Source organism: Empidonax traillii, unplaced genomic scaffold, assembly GCF_003031625.1.
Source record: "Empidonax traillii isolate 1590-97213 ecotype Southwest subspecies unplaced genomic scaffold, ASM303162v1 scaffold95:size1152806, whole genome shotgun sequence".
NCBI lineage: Eukaryota > Metazoa > Chordata > Aves > Passeriformes > Tyrannidae > Empidonax > Empidonax traillii.
In genome coordinates, this window is record NW_020955288.1 from 597,411 (window position 1) to 620,441 (window position 23,031).

The window sequence follows — 23,031 nt, forward strand, 5'->3', positions numbered from 1 at the left end:
AAGCCCCGAGTTCATCCAGACAGCAGTTTGTGTTTCTCATGAAGAAACACAACATCCAGGTTTTCTCATCAGTCAGCCTTATCAATACACAGGTTTCGGAATCCTTGGCTCACTGATGCTGTGTAACATGTCCTGCTGATTTATGGGCTCTGCCATATCCAGACTGCTGCACTCCAGGATGTATGTGCGTGCCTCGAGGTTACTGGGAAAACAGGATGTGGCCATGTAATGCTCAGCATTACTGTGCTCTATGTGAATGAAATGGCATTTCAGTGCAGTATGATTTACTGTTTTGCCAGTGTACCACCTAATTATCCCTTTTCCATAGGTTTTTATAACACAAAACTATATGCAAAACCCATAGGCTTGTATGGGTTTAGAGCCTCCTTCGGGGCTTTATGTAAAAGAGAGTAAAGAGGAGTTCAGCAACTGAGCAGCTTCCATGTCTTTCTCCCTATGAAAAATCTCCCTCAGACCAAGTACACTGACAGCAGATCACATGTGACCCGTCACACCACTGGTGTCTGCAACATGGAACCAGCTGAGAAACATGAATGCCTTTGCAACACGACTGACAGACCAAAAGGGAGAAGGTGCTGCTTTGGCGGGGCAGGAGCTGCGTGTCCCACTCTGCCAGGGTGGGAAGGCCCGGCAAGCTGGGCTCACATGCAGTGTGTGGGCTGGCAGCCAGGGGATGGGAGGGGGCTCCCATTTCTCAGGCAGGTGCAGGCTCTGGGGAATGTGACACATCCACTGGCATTGCAGGGAAAGAGCAGAGGCCTGAAGAGAAACACGTTACCCAGGACGACCCCACAAATACTGTAAAGCCTTTTTTTAGAGTAAACTAATTATTATTTGGAATTCCTGAGGGTGCAGAGGCCCACTGGAGCTTGCAAGAATACTGCTGAGAAACCCACCTTTTAAATGCTGAGCACTTATGCGTGAGGTTTACAAGACAAGCGAGAGCATCAAACTACCCAGACTTGTTTTTAAAAAAACAGTTACTTGTGTGCTGTAACACTGCAAAAATGAGACACAAAGAAAAGTCAATTCCCAGTTTAGATCATTCTTTACACCCATGCTGCAAGTGCAGTGGGGCAGCATTATGTGAGGGTTGCGTGGGGACAGCTTGGACTGTGCAGGCAGATGCTGTGGGGAGCCAAGGGATGAGTTCCCCATGTGACTGTCCCCCATGACACTGTGTCACCATCACTGCCTGGGAAAGGGGAGTAAGGAGAAGGGGAAGTGTTGTTTGGATCAAATTAAGTAAATTTGATTATTTGGACCTTAAACAAGGGCATAGAATAAAACCCCAGGCAGTGTGACCAGTTCCCAGGGCAAAGGCAGCAGGATATTTGCTGGAGGGGCACTGGGCAGAGGCACTGGTGCACGACTGCAGGGACAGCTCTGTGCCTCCTGCCTGCCTTACCCGTGTCCAACGCACAGACTTTTCCAACAAGCGTTAAAGTGCTCCCCAGAGGTGAGAGCAAGCCCCCAGCCTCATTTGGTGCCATTGCGGAAAATGCGAATTTGCACATCTTTGTGTTGGTGAGACATTTTCTTGCAGATATGGTTTGCACAGCATAGAAAGGATGGGATTTTATTACTTTTTAAATAATGAAATCAAGGCAGGTGAGATACATGTTTGCACAATGTGCATATGAAGTCATGCAGGCACGTGCTGCGGTTGCAGCATCTCCTTTGTGCCTTTGCTGACCTCTGAAATTAATATATGTATATGCTGCTACACAAGAGCCATGTAAGAGTTCTCTTGTATCTTCTGGAAAAAAAAGACAGTTATAGGTTCATTAAACTGCTGACTTTTTAAAGAAAATTACATAAAGTATTATTTTGATCAAATGTTCTTCCAACATTTTATTAAAAAAGTGACCCTTCCTCCTTCTCTCGCCCAAAGTCAGGCCAGAAAACCTCATAGTAGTGCGGGCAAATAGACCAATTCCACCTTAAAATGTAACCTGAAAGTTTACTGAAAAAAGCTTATTTGACATGGCACCTGGGGCCAGGACTCGATGATCCTAGGAGGCCCCTTGCAGTCTATATTCCTGTACAGCAATTCGAAATTTAGGTTTGTCTGCCCGTAGTAACTCCCAAAGACTGCAATGGGGCTGTGCATGGGCACAAAAGTCCACCCACAGGGAATTCATTTTGGGGCCTTAAACATATCTGGGGTTCTTCCAATGGCAGTTGGTGATTAAAAGTACAAAAGCCCTCAATGTCAGGCAGTTATTTTAGTTTAGAGTGGGCATTCTGTTGAGTCCAAAATCTGTTCCACATCGTCCTTATCACTTATGAGGGGCTGTTGACTTTTTTCCCTTATCTAGCCACAAAATTGTTCCATTTATAAAAGAAAAAAATAAAGAAAGGAAACAATAAGCAACCCTCACTGTAACTCTGCATGGCAGAAGATAGTCTGGGAGACATAAGATGGCAAGAGTTGCAAAATATTGGAAGACTGACTCTGCAGTTAAGGATGGGTAAAATTGCTCCTCCTTTTACATGAAAATCAATTCAGTTACAATTGTCAACCTGTATTTTCTTTTTGTGGCATTTTGTGCTGGAGTATAATTCCTAAGTGGTGCATAGAAGTTATATGATGATCCAATCAAGGTGTTTCAGTCACCTTTAGTTATTGCCTGCCCTATATAACTATATTCTCAACAGATGAAGCAGTTTATGTACCCGTCCGTTCCTTCCAAGACAGGTTTTCCCTAATGGGGGCTTTCCATTATTACTGTAGTGGTTCTGTGAAAGTTCAGGACAAATGCCTAAACCAAGTAATTTATTCCCTTACAAATATAGACAGAACATGCTAGTAGATTGGAAAGGATCTAAACAGTTGACTGGTACACAAGTAGATATAAAATTCAAAGACTATAACACTGAAATGAGAATAATTCAAATTAGAATATATATATATATTCAAGCTTGATTTTCAGTTGGAGAAAAAAATCCTACCACCAGCCAACAAAAAAAAAGCCCTTTCTTCTTTTCCTCTTTGAGGTTTCTCACTCTTGCTATCACATTTATTTCGATTGTGAGCACTTCTGAAAGCTTTATATTTTAAATATCTATATAGGGCTATAAAGAACATGTCTGATGGGCATTTTTATTATTAGTCTGCCTATCCAAACTGTCAGATTGTGTTAGGTCCAAATTTCAAAATGTATTTTAAAAAGTGGTGAAGAAGTAAAATATTCTTTATGTTTTAATTCAGGTTTTATTGTTGTTGTAAAAGGACTTTGTGAGCCCAGGGAGAATTGTGCCTGAGAACCAGAAAGGGAAAGCAATTGCTCAAGGGGCCATAAAAACAGCCTGCCGTCATTAGCCAAATGCAGTAAAATTCACCAAAGTTAATCAAACCACCTAAGTGATGAAAAATAAATGAGATCTTTTCAAAAGAAGCCCTCCATCCTTGAACAATATCCATTGTTACAAGCATTGTTTATCCTTTTCTCTACTCCCTGTAAACAGTATAAAAAGCGGTTCAGCATTTCAGTCATAAGGAAGTCCTTGGTTTAGCATCTTTGTGATGTGAAAGGACAAGAAAGCAAACCCACATTAAGATGAATGTCTTGGAGCGACAGACTCGGGATTTAAGGTCATTTCAATCTGAAACCAGATGTAGTTTTACTGAGCGCAAGGATCATTTATTTTGCAGTGCTGGAGAGCTACGTGCTGGCCCTGGGATGCGAATATCATACTCTGTAAAATGTTCATTTTTAAGTGTCTATAGTCAGAAGTGCCAAGAAATCACTTTAAAGGGGTCCAGCACACTTCCCCTCCAGCAGCGTTCCCCAGAATGCCATGGAGACATGATGGAAGTCCTGGGCCAGCTTTCCTAGCCCAGTTGTAGGCCAGGACATGGACTTTTCAGGGAGGGGCCTGGAGTCAGAGTGCAGTTAAGTGGGGAGGGAGACTGAACACCATTTATTGTTTGGCCCACGGGTGGAAAGACTGCAGGGGCCTGGCTGTGCACTCAGTGCTGCCTTCATGCCCACTCTCTCCCTTTTCTCAAAACCCACCACTGCTGCCAGAAATTTCCCAGCAAAAATCAAAGTGCAGCTTTTGCATAGCTGAGGAGGAGCGGTGGCAGCAATGGGATCTCTCTCAGTGAGTCCCCATGCTGCCACTGCCCAGCCCTGTGGGATTCCAGCTCGGTGCCCAAAGTATCCAAGATGGCATTACACAGGCCACTGGGAGTGCCCAGGGAGCCGTGACATCAGGGAGGAGGGACAGATCAAGTTGTGGGGCAGCTGGAGCAGAGCCCAGACACACAGGTCCTGTGATGAACCCAGGAGAGCCATAAAATCAGGGGGGTCATCACAGTGGGGTCTGCCCCCCACGGCCCGGCACAGTGTGGTGCTGTTCCCATTGGGAGGAGGAGCAGGGGCTGCTGGGTTGAGCTGGCACTGGCAGTGTAGTGGGCTGTGGCTCCTCATGCCCTGCTGAGCCCCAAGGGTTTTGCATCTGGCTGTGCCTCTGCCCCACATCTTTGCAACCCGTCCCATTGCAGCTCCCCAACCCCTACAGCCACCCCAAAACTACCCAGCCCAGCTGCAAAGTCAGGCTCTCAGGAGTTGGGAAGTGTCCCTGTGTGTCTGCTCTGCAAAGCAGTAGATAATTACATGCTCACGTGTTTATTTGTTCCTGCTGCATTCTGTGTAGATGTAGATGGCCCTTCTTTGATAAGCAACTATTCAGTAGTTTGTTTTCTGCCGCTGTTGAAATGCGTGGCCCCGTGCCCTGCTGGCTGTGCACTGTCTAACCTCCTCTCCAAACGGAATTAGTAATTCCCTCCATTTGCATTTCACAGATGTAATGGTGCAGTCTTTCTAGATGAAGGAGCATTATTACTCACAATTGACAAACCAAGAAGTTCAGGTGCAAAAGAATGAATGGGACACTGATTTTGAGGATCCCCTTTGATTTGCCATGAGCCTGATTTTGCAGAACACTTAGTGTTATTCAGAGCTTCCTATAGTCAGGCATAATTTTCTCATCTGAGCACTCAGCACTTCTGGAACTGGGACCACAGGGTCTCAGATCAGACAGGCCAGAACTGAAGGATGCATCTTCGCTGTTGCAGGAAAGCTGATGAAAACATGTGAGCACCTTGCCTAGCCTGCAACTCCCAGTTTCACGCCAGGACTCCTGTGGCAGTAGCTGGGAAGTGCTGGGCAACATTAAGGTGTCAGGGCTGGGAACTGCCCTCCCCCATCACCTACCTCTCCATTTCTGTAGCCGCAAAGTAGCCAAAGATCTCCTTTTACTTCACATTTCTGACTCAATCCCTGTGCAGATCCAGGCAGGAATCTGAGTGTGTGGAAGTCCATGATAGACTAGGTTGACTATGGAATTTTATTGTGGCATACTAGCACAAAAAGTTCAATTAATGTTTCACATGAATGTGTTAAAAACCTTAACAACAGGAGTTGGTACAGACTCCAGTTATAGCATTAAAATGTCATGTTTATAACTCCCAATCTGCTTCAGTGGAGGACAACAGCAACAGAAATTAAATATTCAGTTACTAGTGTTTTGGTAGAAATAGGAAAACTTGTTGGCAGACCAAGTGATTTTCTTACATCAGCAGGAAATTAAAGAGTGTCAGATTTACGAGATACAGTGAGGCAGCTGAGCTGAGGCTGGGCAGGGTGCAGGTTAGAGCTGCATGCAGACTGCTGATATGCCAGGGATTGGTTTTCAGTTTGGTTTTCAGCCATGTGGCTCCTTTATCCCCCAGAAGCACAGTTGCTGCACAGTCAGAGGTACATTTTTAAAAGATGAGTTGGACCAGTCTGTAGAGGTACAGAGAGAACCACTGCACAGTGCCAGGCAGTGCTATTTGCTCTCATTTCAGCAAGAGCTCAGGCTGTTCCACCTGCCTTCTGCTTACCTATCCCTCCTTGTGACCTCCAGTACGGAATATATCCAGTCCAAAGAGAGCTGAGAGGCTGTCCCTCTGTCACGGGGAGAGAAGACCTGCAGCAGTGCCTTCTTAATGTGCTTCTTCTCTGGGTAGTGGAGTTTCTTTGGGCACAGGAGACTATGATCCGTTCAAGGTGCTAGCCTCTCCCAGTGGTATTTTCTAATAGGGATTTGTTGCTGCAAGAAATGATACAGATGGCCTCACGCTCGTGGTTGTTGTGCTAGAAATTTGCAAGAACCCGCTGATCCCACAAAGCAGCCCAGCTGACAGGGTGGTGTTACAAAGCTGTGCAGGGCAGACAAGGTGTCCTGCTCCTTCATCCCATGGGTGCGCAATGTCCAACATCCCACCGGCTCAGTACCGCTGCAGGGACAGGGGAGTTTGCAGAGAAGCTCACACGGGTGTGGGGATGACTCCCAGGTGTGAGAAGTCAGATTTGGGAGGGTTAAATCATGGCTGTGGCTCTGGGTGCAGCAGAAGGGTGCAGCACCCTTGCAGTCAGATGCTGTGTCCATGAGCAAGGTTGTCCCCTCAGAAACAGGTGGTCTCTCTCAGGCCACCTGCCTCCACGTCACCCAGCCTCAGCAGGGCCTGGGGAGCCATCACCCCCTGTGTGCTCATCTGCATGGTTGTGTAGCCCCACTGGACAGGAGCAGCAGCTCATCTGCCCCAGGAACGTGAGGGTTGGCTTCACTGCCGTCTGCATCTTGGCCACTGCTGTTTAATAGAAATCTTGGTCCTATACAGGCTTGTCAAGCCTTGGTGTTAGTTCCACAGGTGTGAGCAAGCACAAGGATGCAGCAGAGAGATCTGTAACAATTTGCAAGCCTGCTTTTCATGGACCAAAAAGGCTATTGCTTTAGAATGTAAGTGCAAGATTGGTGAGGAGCTGTTACGAATATATATGCTGGCTGATAAAACAGATGTAGGTGGTTTGTCTTTGTTCTGCACCAGCTTAAATTCTTGCATCCCCTGCCATTGGCAATTTGTCTTGGTTCTTTTAAATTCCTAAGTGGATTATAATTTTTCTCGTGGCATTATTTGACAACAGTCATATTTCATGGCTTTACTGCATTCTTGGGATAGTTAGAATTTTTTTAAGAAAAGGAGCTCAGTAAGAGGCAGCCATCTCCAGGGCATGTCGTGTAATGCAGACATGGAAGAGAGAGCTGAAAATGTTCTTTGTATTTTTGTGTAGTTTTTCTCCTCAGAAAATACAGGATTTGACCTATAGTGGTCTACAGCATCTAAAGCACCGTACTGCCCTGATGCCAGATGCAAATCCTTTAAATGCTGTAGCATGAGTAAATTCTTCAGCCCCTAATGTACTTCAATTACTCTGGAATACTCAGTCTAAAACAACAGTGAATTCTCAGTATAATGAGCATGGTTTTAAGCTTTCCAGACACTAATGGGCTCAAAAATACAGGCATAAAACTTAGCTTCTTTGCTCTTATCTGTGCATCAATTCCTGTCACGGAGCATGTTTGTATAAAAACGATAGGGATCATTTCAGTATCGATTTACCCTGCTCCAAATATCACATTATCGTTTGTTAGTTTGTAGGAATATGCCATGTCTAATTAGGTTAGTAATGATTGTACTTAGCATAGGAATTGCAGCAACATAAGGAGAAAAATAATCACATATTGCAATATCAAAATAAACATTTCTGTCCTAAGAATGTTGTCAGGTGATGTCATACCATCTGTCCCACTGTACCCTCTCAGAAATTTTGCTGCAGCAGCATCTGGTACTTTGGCGAGCTCTGCAGACAACTGTGGTAGCTTTGCAGCTGCCTTTAACTTTCCTTTTGTATTTAAAGAGTATTAAGACTTCATGCTCTATGTCCCTATAAATATGTTTTCTTTTACTGAAGTTTGGATACTGAGCAATCAGTATGTTTTCCTGGTTTGCAGAATAAGTTACAGTATATGAATTGCCTTGGGAACTTGCAGTTGCCAAACTGTAAAATGCAGCTTTCCCCTTCCCTCTTCACAGCCACTTTTGGGCCTGGGAGAGAGACACCCTTCTGGGGAGGAGGACACCTTCCTGGTCGCAGGAGAATCTGAGCCCTCAGTTCTATAAAAATGTGGTTATTTGTACAACATGGAACAACTCCAGCAGAAAAGGCTGAGAGGAAGCAATCCCAAAATAAATAATGACCCAGCCTCTAATGGTGGGGATGGTTTTTCAATCCCTTGCTCTGAATGAGAGAGAGCAGAGAGGTGCTTGGGGGCATCTCACATCCCCAGGGAGAGCACAACTGCTGGGCATGCCTAGGCAGGCTGTGGGGATGCTGGGGGAAGGGAAAGGCTTCAGTTTAATTTTTCTGAGTAGGCTGAAGTGCTTATCTCTGCTGGGGAATTCTCATCATTCTCCTTGAAAAATGGAGATGTTTGCCTGAATGCAGATAGACTTCCATCGATAGCCTTGTTCAGGGACCCAGCCCATGCCCTGTCCTACTGCACTTCACCTCTGGTAGCTCAGGAAAGCAAGAGGAGCAGACTCCCTTTCTAGTGGTTCTGGCAGTTCCAAGGTATTTGACATGCTGATACATTTTACTGAGATCTAAGTTTTTCAGTAGTGAGCAAGACAATTAAGAAATGTTCAATATGACTTTTTAAGTTCTATACTCGCAGCACTGCAAGCTGAATATGTGTCAAAACCCCAAAAGTTGGAGCCATGGTGCTTTTTCCCATTACTTTGCATTTATTTGGGTTTTTTTTTGTTTTCTCATGTTAAAATCTCTCACTTTTGCCACTTCTGGCTGAAGTGACCTGCTAGAACTGACCAGGAGCACTGTTGTGGGAGGCACTCGTGGTTGCCAACTAGTACAATGAGTTCCCATATCCTGTTTAGTTTGCAAGCAAAACCAGTGCTGGAGGAGGATATGCTGGCACGCTCTCCCCTGTGAACATGCATCCAGCTCCCAGTCACCTGCTGTTTCTCTGCCATGCCTGTTCTCTTCAAGGGAGAAACAGCTTTTTTGGGTCAGCTCTGCCCCTTTGGGGCTCCACGTGCACTAACTAAAAGCTGGGCACATTTTCCGCTGGGATGGCATTCTTTGAAAGACGCTACAAGGGAAATCCGTGGATTCAGTGATCTCAGATTTCGACTTGCTTGTGCAAACACATTAATAGGATGTTACACTTTCCTTTTCCTTCCACAAAATTAAAATATATAAATACAACCCTGTAAAAAAACATGGACTGTATCTCATTTTTTGGCATATACAAATGAGTGTTCTCTGGTTCTAAATTCAGATTTTACCGTGCTAGATGATTTTTTAATAGATTTCAATTTCATTTCCTAAGTGCAGAAATCTAGCCAGTCCATCTCCTTTTCCCCAGAGTTTTGGACATCTGCTAGAGAAGACTCTGCTCACACTGAAGGAAGGCTCTGAGTGGTTGTCCAATTCATTTATATTTGTCATTTCAATTTGTTCATTCAGCAGGTACACTGTAAACAAAATAGCTTAAATGAGGTTTGCTTTGGGGTTTTAAATATTTTATTTGCACTTAGCTTTTGGGAATAGCCCCTTATAAACAGCATCTGTTCAATGCGACAGGGTTTTCTAGTGTTCCTTGACTGCATATCAGCTTTCCTTTAACTGAGTTAGCAAAATGTTTTGTGATCCGCATGGTTAAAACCCCCAGTGTTTAATCCTGCCACTCTCGAGCTCCTTCACTGTGCTCGCATGACCATGGGAGGTTCTGACCAACTGGTGGAGGGTCTTCGGGCTTTGTCCTTCCACTTTCATTTTGGGTGCTGAAAGGTGCTCTTGGAGAAATGGCAGCCCCTTAAGGACCATATTGGACTCCTTAGGAGGCTGCTGTTGGCTTCACTGGGCCAAGGATTTCCCTCAGGCAGGAAAGGCATTGCCAAGGTGATTCCTGTGATTGTAATGAGATGTGATGGGATAAAATTAAGAAATGAGAAATTGAAATTGAATGTATTTTGGCAGAGATTGTCATCTTTGGAGCAAGCTCCCGATGGAAGGGGTAAAAGTTTGGCTCTTTAATATTACATGGGTCAAAATACTGGAGGACATACAATGAGGACCATTTCCATAGGAACGGCAACACAGAGTAACTGGTCTGCTTGTTACTGTCATTCGGGAGCTAAAAGAAAATCCCTTTCATCTCTTTTAGTTGAGTGGCATTATATATCTATAGCATATGCTATAGATAGAGGTTTGGGGCTTTTTAATAGATAAACAGGAGGTGTGTATGTGTAGGCTCTGTGGCACAAGCAGAAATTCAGGCTCTGAGGTCACAGGACATTAAAAGCCACTGTTTAAAGAGGCAGAAATAGGCTTTCCTCATGAGCATATGCATCTTGTTATGCTCGGCGAAGGGCTCTTTATCACCATGCTGCCCCCAGGTCTTTCAGTGTAAATTATCCCCCTGAAGATGGCCTTGCTTTGGGGTTTGCAGTAGGGACACAGGTTTTTTTTCTGCTGACCCCTTGTTAACAAGGGTCTGTGATACAATCACTGAAGTTGTTCATGGAAATCATACTGCAGAAAATCACAGTCCCAGGAGTAATGTGTGAGTCATTTAATCCATCAAAGAGCACACACAGACCCCTGCCATAACAAACCTCTGTTCTTTTCCTGCAGCACTGATTTTCCTGTTTCTTTCTTGCAGTACAATAAGCACCTCTTCGTGCACATTGGACACGCTAACCATTCTTACAGTGACCCGTTGCTTGAATCGGTGGACATTCGTCAGATTTATGACAAATTTCCTGAAAAGAAGGGCGGTCTAAAGGAACTGTTTGGGAAGGGGCCTCAGAACGCTTTTTTCCTCGTAAAATTCTGGGTGAGTAAGACACAATGTGGAGGACCTCTCTTGTGGCTGAGGCCTGTGTTTGGTGTTTAGTTTTGTGGAATTTTCTTCTGTTGCCATGCACGAGTGCAAAGCTGTTTACCCTTCAGGTGGGACGCTGGCCCAGAGCCACTCTTGTTGACAGCTCCCCAGAACTGTGTGCAGCAAAGGCAGATGTGCCTCCACTCTGCTTGACACAGCTGCTGGGCAGGAGCAAACAGGTACCAAGAGCCCCTGTTTGGAAATGGGGAACTGCCATCTAGTGGTCCAAGCAAAAGCAGGGAAGGCAGAGGAATGGAGCCTGCTTTTTAGCATTTCAGAGGTTCAAGTCCAAATGCAAATAGTGCAAGTATCAGTCCTACCACCAGCCCACCCTTATGCAGAGAGGACCAAGGAGGATTTGAACTGAGCGTGCAGCAGGACAACTGTGAACCTGGAAGGATGCCAGGGGCTTTCTTAAACCTTTTACTTGTTTGTTTCCTACAGCTCATTTGCTTTCCCCTTACCTTTTTGTTAGTCAGCCACAGAACTCTTCTCCAAAGCTTATATCTGTTCATATCAACCGTGAGAAAGAGTGAAAAAATAATATGAATGGAGGGCCAACAGGTTGTATATTGATCTAGTTGTGATAAATTTCATTGATACATCAGATTTTTCTTCATGTATTTACGAGACTCATGTTAGCAATACAGTCATAGAGCCATAAAATCATTTAGGTTGGAAAAGGCCTCTAAGATTATTAAGTCAAACCAGTAGCCTTCAAGTAGTTTAGTCCATCACTAAACTACTAAAAGGTTCACCCAAAAGGATCAGCAAATCTGTAGACTGAACCTTATGCTTATGCTTGAAGCCTTTTGTATTCACTAATTTGTTGGGGTATCTTTTTGTGGTATACTCCTTTTCATAGCAATAATTATCATCTAGCATTTTAATTTGTCTTTTAAAGCCTCAGTCAAAGGGACATATTAAGGGTTTAATTGCAAAGTGGACAGGTTGAGGCTGAAGCCAGAAAAGGTTGATCTGGAACCACTGCTTGTGATCAGATTTACTGATGTTTATGTATGTGACTTGAAATACTCTCCACATTGTAAATACCCCAGACTTCATCTCTTTCCAAGAGTTTCTGTGGGACCAGATTTAGAACTGGAAACTGGATTGAGGTAGACTCTCTTTTCTCAAATCTAGGTGTAGAATGGCTAAACCACTGAGTAGGGGCTGTGCTGGACTGCAGAAGAAACCCACTGAGGAATTCATGGGCATGGGAGCTGTAGACCAAGTATTTGAGGGGTGGCTGAGCAAGGAGGCCAGGACAAGGAGGCAGTAGAGAAGTGGGAGCCAAAACACAGCTGGTATCAGTGACCTGGAACACGCAGATGAGAAAGTAGGGTCAAAAAGTGGGAGGCAGTGGGAAGAGAGAGCATTTGGGATAATGATCCTGCAGGGAAACATGGGGATGAAGTCACACAGCAGAAACAGGTATGTGGGAGGTGGGAACCAGACAAGCGCAAAGGCAGAAGAAGTCTGGCTGCAGAGGAATAGAGCTTGGAGTGAAGGGTCTGTGATCACCAACTACATTTCCTTGCAAAACTTTGGCTTGAACTGAGGACCATCATCTCACCAATCCACCTTGCATAATAAATACTTGTGAAACCCTCTGGCAAAAAATGAATGTCACCTCACTTGCCTATTGTAATTTCCCACAGAGAATGATAAGCCTCAGGCTTTATACTAGATGTGGACGCAGCAGAGATTTGTGATATGGTAATTGAAGTATTATATGTTCTACTTTTTCTCCATGTGGAAACTGATTTTCAGGCATGCTGAATGCTCAAAGATATAGCTAAAGCCAGGAGAGATCCTCTTTGCATCATTAAGGTCTTTGTTGTACTCCAGCCTTCTCTGCTTCATCTCCTACAAGCAGTACACACTTTTAACACTCCTGCCTCAGTTCCACATCAGTAACATGGGGGTAATACCACCTGTTTTGCCTTAGGTGGTCACTGGCAAATCAGAGTCATGCCATGAAAAAAACCTTTATAAAATTATTAATTCTATGTTCACCACAGATTCTGTGTAGTATTCAGGAGACAGGGACTGTGCTACAGTGAATAATACAGACAAAGAAATGTTGCCTAGATGCTCAGAGGGTGAGTGTGCAGTTGTTGTAGCTAAAGACCGTGACATGATACAGTTCAGCAGTCAGGATGTGCAGGCAACTTCAATCCAACATTTCCTAACCTCACTGTGCCTTCCAACATAATGGTCTTTTAATACAATTCTGTGTTGTATTAACTTAAAGATTAAAAAACATACAGTGCTAACTTCCTTCTGAGTTATGCATTAAAAGCGCAGTGAGAACGCCTTCCTGAGCCATGACCTTAAGACAGGCTGGTGGATTTTCTCTCTCATCAAGTGAGTGAGGCAGAGAGTTGCCTAGGGTAGTGTTTGAGTATAGCAAGAGTCATGATGAGTACTCTTCCAGGAATAAACTTCACACGAGTGCCACCCCCCAGTCCTACACATATCTAGGAAAAACAGAGGATGGCTGTGTAATTAGTCATGAGAGCTAGATCCTAAAGTGGCAGCTCATCAACCTTTATTTCTTTCACACCAAAAGGACTTTTCTTCAGTAAAAAGGATGCTGTTCCCATTTTTATGGGGAATATTGAAAAACTGTTCTAAACAGTTCTACATCACTAGGGTAAAGCTGGCATGTTTTTGACCTGATTAGTAACTGCAAGTTTATTTATAGGAAAATAGATTAATTTTTGGTTGAATGAAGTATCTGCTTCTGAATAAGTATCAACTCTCTCATCCTCTGCTACCTCCTCTGAAAGTTCATCTTCTTCCGGGTTCTGTTCACGATACATGATTATTTCTTAGTCCCAATACTCTCTCTCACCATTTATTTTACCATTTCCCCCTCCCCATCCTTTCTGTTGTTTTCCTTCTTCACTATCATTTAGCCATCAATAGTTTGCTCAGCACTGTAAACTTGTGCATCCTGGCACCAGTGACAGTGGCAGTTCAGGTTTTGGAGGAATCTAATTGTAATGTGGGTAAAAGAATTTCGGTTGGGCAAAAAAGTACAGGTGTGAAAGCACTCTGAGGAGAATCACTGCAAGGAAAACAGGCCTGAACTTTGTTGTGGCATGAGAAGCTTGAAAGGGAAGGTGAGAATTTGGTGCCAGAAGGGATAGTGACCCTGCAAATGGATTTAAGAGAAGCTGGTATGTCTCAGCACAAAGGGTATTTTCTTCAGACATTAAATCTAGTGGGGAATGGAAAGATGGGAAACAGGAAGACCACAGATGAGTACATGCATTGAAGATGACTAAAGCAGATAGCAGATGAGCTCTGGTATCTGGAAAGAGCTACTACCCTTGCTCTTTCCCATTTAGTTCTGCTTAAGGCTTCTCAAGCAGCATGTTTTTCCCTGTTTTCTTGGTTTCAGTAATAATGTTTGATTACAAAAAAAAAGTGGGAGGGAAAGGTCTGAGGTCTTCCAAGACATTTGGCAATTTTGTAGTTGACTTTGCAAGGCAGCACCGGAACAGAGTACAAAGCAAAGTGTGCTTTGCTTTGCAGAGGTTTACTGGTTCATACAGATTGTATCTCATGTGAAATACAGCCTGGTGTTGGGAGTGGATAAGCTTCTGGCCTCAGTCTTGTGACACACCTGAATGTCACACCTGTGGGCCTCTTCCTACCTAACAGTGCAGGAGGTCCTTATACACCACCTCAAACACCCAGCCTTACAGCCCTGCAGTGCAGTTCCCTGGTCCTTGTCTTGCACCTTGAATGCAGTGACTGTTCTTCTGTTTTACCCCAGACAGTCACTGGGAACTACAGAGCTCAGGGAAATCACTGCAGAGACAGACAATTACAGTAACAGATAGTGGGAGCTTTACGGTATATTGTGCACTCAGCACAGTGAGTAAATAAGGAATGATGTCCTAATGATATGGCACGGGAAGTTTGTGTGACAGTGATATGAAACTGGAGATTACAGAGCTATAAAATTAAAATGAAAATAAATATTCCTAAATTAATGTAAAAGTTATGTCCTAGAACACCGATGATGCAGAATTCAGAGAAGGCTGGTGAATATCCACAGATGAAACCTTTCCCTGGGTGCAGGTTGAGTGCACGGTCCTACTTCTCTCACTATAGTCACTAGCAAAATAAGACCAATCTATGTAAAACAGCCAGGTATGATCCCTGCAATCTAACCCTAAACTGAGTAACGTCAACAAACCTCTTGGTTAGTTTGAACTTAAACTGCTTTTGTGACTTGAGAATAGCCCCAAAGTTTTCTGGTCTTTGAAGTTCTGATTAGCCTATCTAAAAGCTAAGTCAACACATGGTGCCTCTATGGGTTTCTTTTATTGGTTAAAGTTTTACTCGCACTGATATCTAATGCTGGCCCCACTAATTACTCACTACTATTCTTAAATTCTCTAATGCTAAACAATACACTTAGGCCTCCTAAAAGAGTTCAAACTAAATGCTCAGTTGCTTCTCCAGCTTTACCCCAAAATGTCTGTCTAAGACACTGTTGCTGGCCTTGCCTTCTTGGCCCACTGTGCTGACGCCCAGTGCTCTGCCCCTCAGCTCTCCACCTTCCTGCTGATGGTCTGTTTGTCCCACTCACACCACCTCCCTTTTGAATCCAGTGCCTCTCAGCTACATCTCAAACAAACATCTTCATTTTGACTCTGATGTTATGATCCATCTCCATGGATCCCAGCAGGATCTGTACCTCCCTTTATGTCCCTGCAGCTTTGCTGGCTCTATAACTTGCCCTGTCTAGTGCTAGTTCATCATATATCTGAAAGGAGAAAGGATGTTTTCTCATTGATAACATAGGAAAAAAACAACTGATATAAATTAATGTTGGGCTGTCAGGCTTTCTATGGATCTGATTCCACTGACTTAATTTTAAATGTTTGTACTAGCTTGAACTATTCTTCTAACTGAGAAAAGCTTAGTCAGAGCTCACCACAACTCTGAAATAACGACCCAAACTCATCTGAAGATGCGTGGATGATATTAATTGATGTTTAAAATGAATGCCTCTATTTGCAGGAATCTGCAATGCAAACTAGGAGTTTTAGAAAGTAATGCATATTATAATTAGGGCAAGCTTTTAAAGATGCTTTGAAGTCCTAAACATTTTTGAAATTCAAATGTGGGATGGAAATAAAGGAATCTACACAAGAAAAGGACATTAAATTATGTCTCCCAAAATTTCACTGTTTTATAGATGTAAATATATGCCATAATTAGTGGTAAGTAACATGAGGAGGATAGTTAAGTTTATTCCTATTCTTATTCAAAACAGCTGTGGCATGAAAAATAATGCTCCTTCTCTTTGTGATACACTGGAACAAACAATTTACCCATGTAATCAGTGTTCAGAATGGCTTGTGCCTGTGGTCTCCTCCCACCCCCTCCTGAATTTATCCCCATGTGCCTCCAGCCGTCTTAAAAGGTGCAGAGATTCTTTGTGCCCTTCGTTCACACACGCACAATTGTGGCTACTTCTTTTTTTTTTTTTCCCCTTTCTATTTTTACATGTAATTTATATTGCATAATCCAGAATCTTGGATTTCCCTCCACACGTAGACACACACACGCACTCGCCAGCTTGACTGGCAAATGATCTGCAGCTCACAAACGGGCCCTGTGATGTGAATGGGTCTATGGCCAGCATGCAAATGTATGCAAAACAAATTAGATATGGGAGAAAGCAGACATCCATTTTCTTTTCCCCATCACAAGCCTCTCTGCACAGGGAGCTCACGTGGTGCTCGAGGAGGACCCCCTCACAAATTGATGCGAGGGCATTAGTGCTGGGGGCCAGATAATGAGTGGAAGGGGCCGAGCAGCTGGGAAGCTGGAGCAGCTTGGCCTGTCCATCACAAGCCCAACCATGTGGCAGACCTGGACGCAATTCCTGAGCTGCAGGGTAACGCACGGAGAAACGTGCCAACGGCCCAGATGCTCCCGCTGGAAAAAATTGCTTCACAATTTGGAATCCCTGCTCTTTGATGGCTCTTGGGAGAGGAGGAGGGGAGGTATGGTGCAGTCATATGAGTAACACACCTCCCCACAGTCAGCAGTTGTTCAAACCTTTACGTTGTTAATAAGTGGCCTTACGTGCTTAATGTTAACCACCGAGTGCCAGTGTAAATTGTCCTGGCCCTCCCCAAATCCCACTGTTTCCAATAGGTGCTGTTTTCCTTCTACTCAGCAGGAAGGATTTAGACTCTTCTCAGCAATTTTTGCTGGAGTTGCTCTTTTGTTAGCCAAAGCTGTTATTATTACACAAGTGCTCTACCCTCTGCCCCTGCTCATAGCACAAAGCCTAAGAGCCCTTGGGAGAGGAATGGGAAGATATTTTGATTTATTATTTGTAGTTTTTATTTTGGTTGCAGCCAGCTCTGTTTAGTTGCTTGCTCCAGCACACTGGCAGAGGCTTCTCCATGCAGCATGCTGAACACTTATTGCTCTTAATATGTAATATTTCCAGTGCTACCCATTGACAAGCTGTGCTTTATTAATGAATTAATCATGCTCTTACACAAATGCTGTAGAGAGGATGCCAGAAAACTGAGTGCCTCTCCCACCTCCAAATGCATTCAACTAACATAAAACTTAGTGCTCAGAAATAAATCAAAATTAGAGTTTTACTCTTGGAAGTAAATTCCATTTGTGTTTTTAAGTTGTTGGGCTTTTTTTCCCTAAATTGTATTGATCTTGTATTTTAAAATTCAATGAGTGAATGGACTCCAGTTCATCACACGTGCTCATAATGTTTGAAATGCTGTAATATTTGAAATCATGCCAGTATAATTGAAGGCACCATTCAAAATGTTATTTATCTGTATCTGCTGCAGTAGTGCTCACCAACCCCAACTTCCAGAGCCAGAGAACAGTTGTACAGGAGGAAAAGCTGTTTACAGCCCAGGAAGACTTACAACCTGAATCTGACATGCAAGAGAGCAGCTAGAGACAGAGCACCAAGGATATAATGAGGCAGAGCTGTAGCCACACAAGAGGCTGCAAGCACAGCACTCCAGAAGCTTGGCTGTTGTCGTGTTTTTCACAGGGATCATTGAAGAAGGAAATTATCAGGAGAAGGCTAATAAGATAAATTCCTGTATTTCAATTTTGTTGTTATAATATTTATCTAGCCTTGCCTGTTCTGTAATACAGGCAGTAAGCCTCACTAAGTAATGCCTGCCTTTGGACAATAAGCCTACTCAAACTAAAGCATCCCTCTCAGTTAGATATTTAGTTGGTTAAAAAAGACCCCAAGTAGTGGTGATTCCACCACATCTGAAATTATGCCAGTGTTCCACTGCCATCAGGGACCAGCCTGATCCAGCCAACATCCAACCAGCCCCTTCCTTGTTTCTTATTTTACTCTTGCACAGCTTTAGCTTTCTGCCTTTTAATGTCCTTTTCTGCAAGATTTAATCTATCAGAAGACTCTTCCCCATGTAGCAACTTGCAGGCTATGACAAAGCTGTGGAAAAACTTCCCTTGGAAAAAGTAAGTAGATGGAGTTTCATTAGTCATTCACTACAAAGGATGTTTTCCAGACCTGAAATCATTCTTGTAACTCTTTTCTGAACACTTTCCAATTTTCCAACATCCTTTCTAAAATGTAGACACAAACCCCGGAATCAATACCATAGTAAAGAACTAAAGCTGGATCCCAGGGTATTTATGTATAACACATCACCTTATTCCCACTCAAAGCTGCACCTACAACTCTCAAAGCCACAGCAGTGCCTTTTCGGGGGGGGGGAAGGGAGCTCATAATTTCTTTCATCAGTTCAAGAAATATAATTCAGCTTTCAGATGGATGTGTTTATATGAACTCCTTACTATTTAAGACATATCAATATAATTAAGTCCTTTGCCATCATTTTTTAACCAAAGGTTTGTATTTTACCAGCAGTGACAGTTTTTCCTTCCTTTCTAATGGTATTCAGCATGGAACAAAGCTTTCAACACCTGCTCCAGAAGATTGCCTTGGTGTGACAATCCCCTCTTCACAATGATACACACTCCTGCCTAGTGCTTATGTGCTCAGCCTCTAGTGAGAAAGTTTGAACCCAAACTGAGGGAAAGATTTGCTTTAGTATGTAAGAATAGACAAAATTGTTTCAGTACTAAAAGAGGCTTTGGTGAAGCCTTCATTTAAGAGTATTTGCTTGCCAACTCCTATAATTTTTTTTATGTTGGTGTTAGACTTTTCTGAAGAGTGTTAAAGCTTCAGCTCTCAGCAATCTGTAATTAGTTGACTATGAAAACTGTTGCTAACAACATTCTGTCCTTGAAAACACCTTTACTGTGTGTTAGACTCAAAAGAAAGACTGAAGGGCAAATAAGTAGATAAAGGTAATACACATCTATATTATCATCATGGGACTTCTGCAACAATTTTGTGATTGCATAAGAGTAAATCATGACAATTGAGAGAGAGTTTCAAGTGTTCTTCATTCAAACACCAGGGCCCCAGCCTGCATGTTTTGTGTACACAGACCTCCTGGTGATTTCAGCAAGAGCTGGAAGAACTGGGGGAGTAAACAACAGGGTACCAGATGGCCACATATGTTACTTTTCCAGGTTAAATGTCAGCATGTAAATACAACAAGATATTTTTTTCAGTGGGCTTCGAAATCAGAAGGCAGAGATAAAATGTTATTATTTCTTAATTCTATAAACAGTTGTTACTGCAGCTTGAAATGTAAGGTCTATGTGGTTGACTCTTTTGACAACATGAAATTGTGAGGAGTGGTTTAGTTATGATTTCTCAAATATTTTGCTCATATCTGAAAGGAAAAAAAAAGAGAAAATGTTTTGCTAGTACAACTGTAATTGTGGTAGCAGCAGGAATAGCCCCATTTTAAGACATTACTCCTATTATTATTATTATTAACTAAAACAGTGAAATTTTTTCAGCAGAACTTCAGAAATTCCAGCGGAGCAGCTGTGGTGTGGCTGGTGGATGCTACAGTTTGTCGTGTTTAGATGTTTGTCATGTTTCAATTGCAAGCCAGCTGTGATGGCAAATTGTTTATTTACAATCAGCTCAGAACAATTTCTTACAGCTCACTGTGAAAGCAGCGCTTTAGACAGACATTAAACATTAAGTGCTGACCTCACGCAAAGCAGGTGCAGGAAACAAGGTGTAGCAGCGATAGGATTTCTTTCTGTTATGCAAAATACGTGACTATAGGGCTGTTTGTGTTACTGTGTGTAAACCTCAGGAGACTGCTCCACTGATTAATTTACAAAGCCAGCCCCAAGTAATCTTAGACCTGTGTCTTCTGTGTACCACAAACTACCTCAGTATGTGCTATTATCAGCATATTGCCTCAGAATGCTGTACCACAAATAAGGGCTGCAGACATTGAGTAGAATTAATGAGCCGTTGCCAAGTTAAAAATTAAATAGCAGTTACAAATGACCTGAGCTATACTGAATGCTCCACACTAGAATCATAGAATGGTTTGGGTCAGAAGAAACCTTAAAGATCCTCTAGTTCCAACTCCCCTGCCCTGGGCAGGGACACCTTCCGCTAGACCAGGTTGCTCAAAGCTTCATCCAACCTGGCCTTGAACACTTCCAGGGATGGGACATATATAGACATACCTGTAAACTGTTCTTTTAAAAAGTTTCAAGGTAGACATGAAGGTATCTGTCAAGTATTTTGTGTTCCATTTCTATATTAGCAACAAAACCAAGAAGATCAAGACTTGGAAGTGAAACAGTCGCAAAAGTGTACTTCCCTGGTAAAATGCTCATGTCAGAGTAACTTAAAAATTCAGGCAATTCTTAGCTGTCACACTGCAGTAGCTGATCAGCTATTTCCACGTAAAAATAAAACCCTGTCCACTCTCTCCTTGGGCACCAAAGATGTCAGCAGAGCTAATGCCTGAATCAACAAATCCAGCTGTGCATATCCCTGGACTCTGCCTGTATCCATATTAGCACACTTTTAAGTAGAGGACTTCTGAAAATGGATTGATGATGTCAAAGACCACAGTGGCGAACAGCTTCAGCGCTGCTGCAGGCCTGGGGAGGCCAGATTCAGGAGGTGACCCATGTGCTTGCTTTGTAGCCAAATTAATTCCGCTGTGCACAGGACTTGGATTTGGGTGTATATAATTAAAGGTAGCACTGTTCCTCACTTGATCCTGCAAGTCTCAGTCTCCGTTGCTAGATATCAAAGGCAGCTGGATAGTTACTGAGGCTGCAGAGAAATGCTGGAGGAAAGCAAACACTCCCAGCAGTATTTATTGGTGGGCAGGCACAGCTCTGCGCACATGGCGCACGTGCAGCCAGCGGGTTGCGTCACACGGCTCCCTGAAGTCATGTATTTTGCTGAATCAATGCCATATGGCCTGACAGTCTTATCAGAGATCCTGTGTTGTGCAGCTGTCTCCCTTTGCCATGAGGATTTTGTTGCTTTAAGAAAGGAAAAGGAGAAAGTGAGCTATGGCCTCTCCAGAGTGGGGTGGCTCGGTTGGATTTGAGACTGCAATGCGGGTTCCCTCCAGAGGGGTTGGCTCTGGAGCTTCAGGGTTTTCCATCAGCTATCTGTCAGACAAGAACATCACCTGTAGCCCAGAGAAATACTGGGTCATCTTTTATTATGTAAAATTTTAATAAACTGGTGCTTTCTTATGGTTTTGCTGCAACAGTTAGGCAAGTACTTCCCTGATAGACATTTTCCACTGTTGCTGGTCACCACAAAACTGCCCCTCTTATTTCTGAAAAGAACAGTGAGCTGATGACAGCTTATGCTACTGACATCATCAAAAGAAAAATAAAATTTTCACCATCTATCCCTTTTTTCCAACAGGCTGACTTAAACTGCAACATCCAGGATGATACAGGAGCATTTTACGGAGTCACTAGTCAGTACGAGAGCTCAGAAAACATGACAATCACCTGTTCCACCAAAGTCTGCTCATTTGGAAAGCAAGTAGTAGAAAAAGTAGAGGTGGGTGTTGTGATGGGATTTGCGGGATGATGCTCTGGTTCCCTTTTATTTTACTTGGGTTTTTCTGTCTCTTGTCTTTACTTGATCTTACCTGGCATTTCCTTCCTTCCTTCCTTCCTTCCTTCCTCTTTCTTCCTAAAAGAATATTTTTATTGCCAGCAGTGTTTGGGTTCATTTTAACCCATGTGTGAGTGGTAATAAGCCCCACACCAACATCTGTTATCTGCAATACAGTTTTTGTATAGGAATTTTAGCCTAGAGCTGTAGGTTAAGCCTTTGTAGATGTCCTGGTCACTGATCATGTCCTTCTTACACAAAATATGTTTTCTAACCATGGTGCCATAAAAAAGGTTTTAACCATTTCCATTATTCTAAGCTTAGAGAAAGCCAAAAATCCCCACAAGCCACTAAGTAACTCATCTGAGCAATTGCTTGCTGAGCAGCTGGAGTCCAAGTCACAGCCCTTTATGAGTCCCTGCAATCTAAGTCAGCCTGGTTTTCTTCTAACTATAGTCTTGCATCTTTCTGTAGTTCATAAACTGCCTACTAAATCATGCAGTAATATATCAATGTTTGTATGTGTATTCATAAGCATAAATATAACCTTATTTTTGCTGTTCTGTTTGCAGACAGGTGCCTCAAAACTCCTGTAAAATTATCTTACCACTAAGTTTTCTGCTTAATTCATTTTTACTCAACTTCGACTTTCCATTCTGTAATCCTCATGTGTTCAGTTTGTCAATTCACAGGTTAGAGAACAAGTAGTGATACTGTAATGTTTAATAATTAAGGGCCCTTGAATTTTTAGCAAGGCACTGCATAATAGCTCAGGCAGGGAGTCAGCAAGTAGGTGTGTATGTGTCTGAGCCACTTTCTCTTTTTTCTGTCTACACAAAGAAAGAAAAAAACAGATTTAGTGGTCACTTTCTAAATGGTCTTTCTTATTTCTAGACTGAATATGCAAGGTTCGAGAATGGCCGATTCGTGTACAGGATAAATCGCTCTCCAATGTGTGAATATATGATCAACTTCATACACAAGCTGAAACATTTACCAGAGAAATACATGATGAACAGTGTGTTGGAAAACTTTACAATTTTATTGGTAAGGGCTCACTTCTTACTTTTCCATTTCTAAAATATTCTCAGGCTTTGTATGTCTTTCTTAGCTTGTAAAGTTGAGAACCAGTCTGCAGATCCCTTAGTCATGTTGCTTACTAGACA

The 23,031-nt window shown here is 43.0% G+C and overlaps 1 protein-coding gene across 5 annotated transcripts in view; it reads left to right on the plus strand.

Moving 5' to 3' along the window:
* Positions 1-23,031, plus strand: part of TEAD1 (TEA domain transcription factor 1) — a 156,830-nt gene that overhangs the window by 127,384 nt on the left and 6,415 nt on the right. For all 5 annotated transcript variants that reach the window (XM_027881798.1, XM_027881795.1, XM_027881794.1 and 2 more), the window contains 3 exons: positions 10,603-10,776; positions 21,668-21,808; positions 22,760-22,912. In XM_027881798.1, coding sequence (XP_027737599.1) covers positions 10,603-10,776; positions 21,668-21,808; positions 22,760-22,912 — 468 coding nt within the window. The remainder of the gene's footprint in view (positions 1-10,602; positions 10,777-21,667; positions 21,809-22,759; positions 22,913-23,031) is intronic.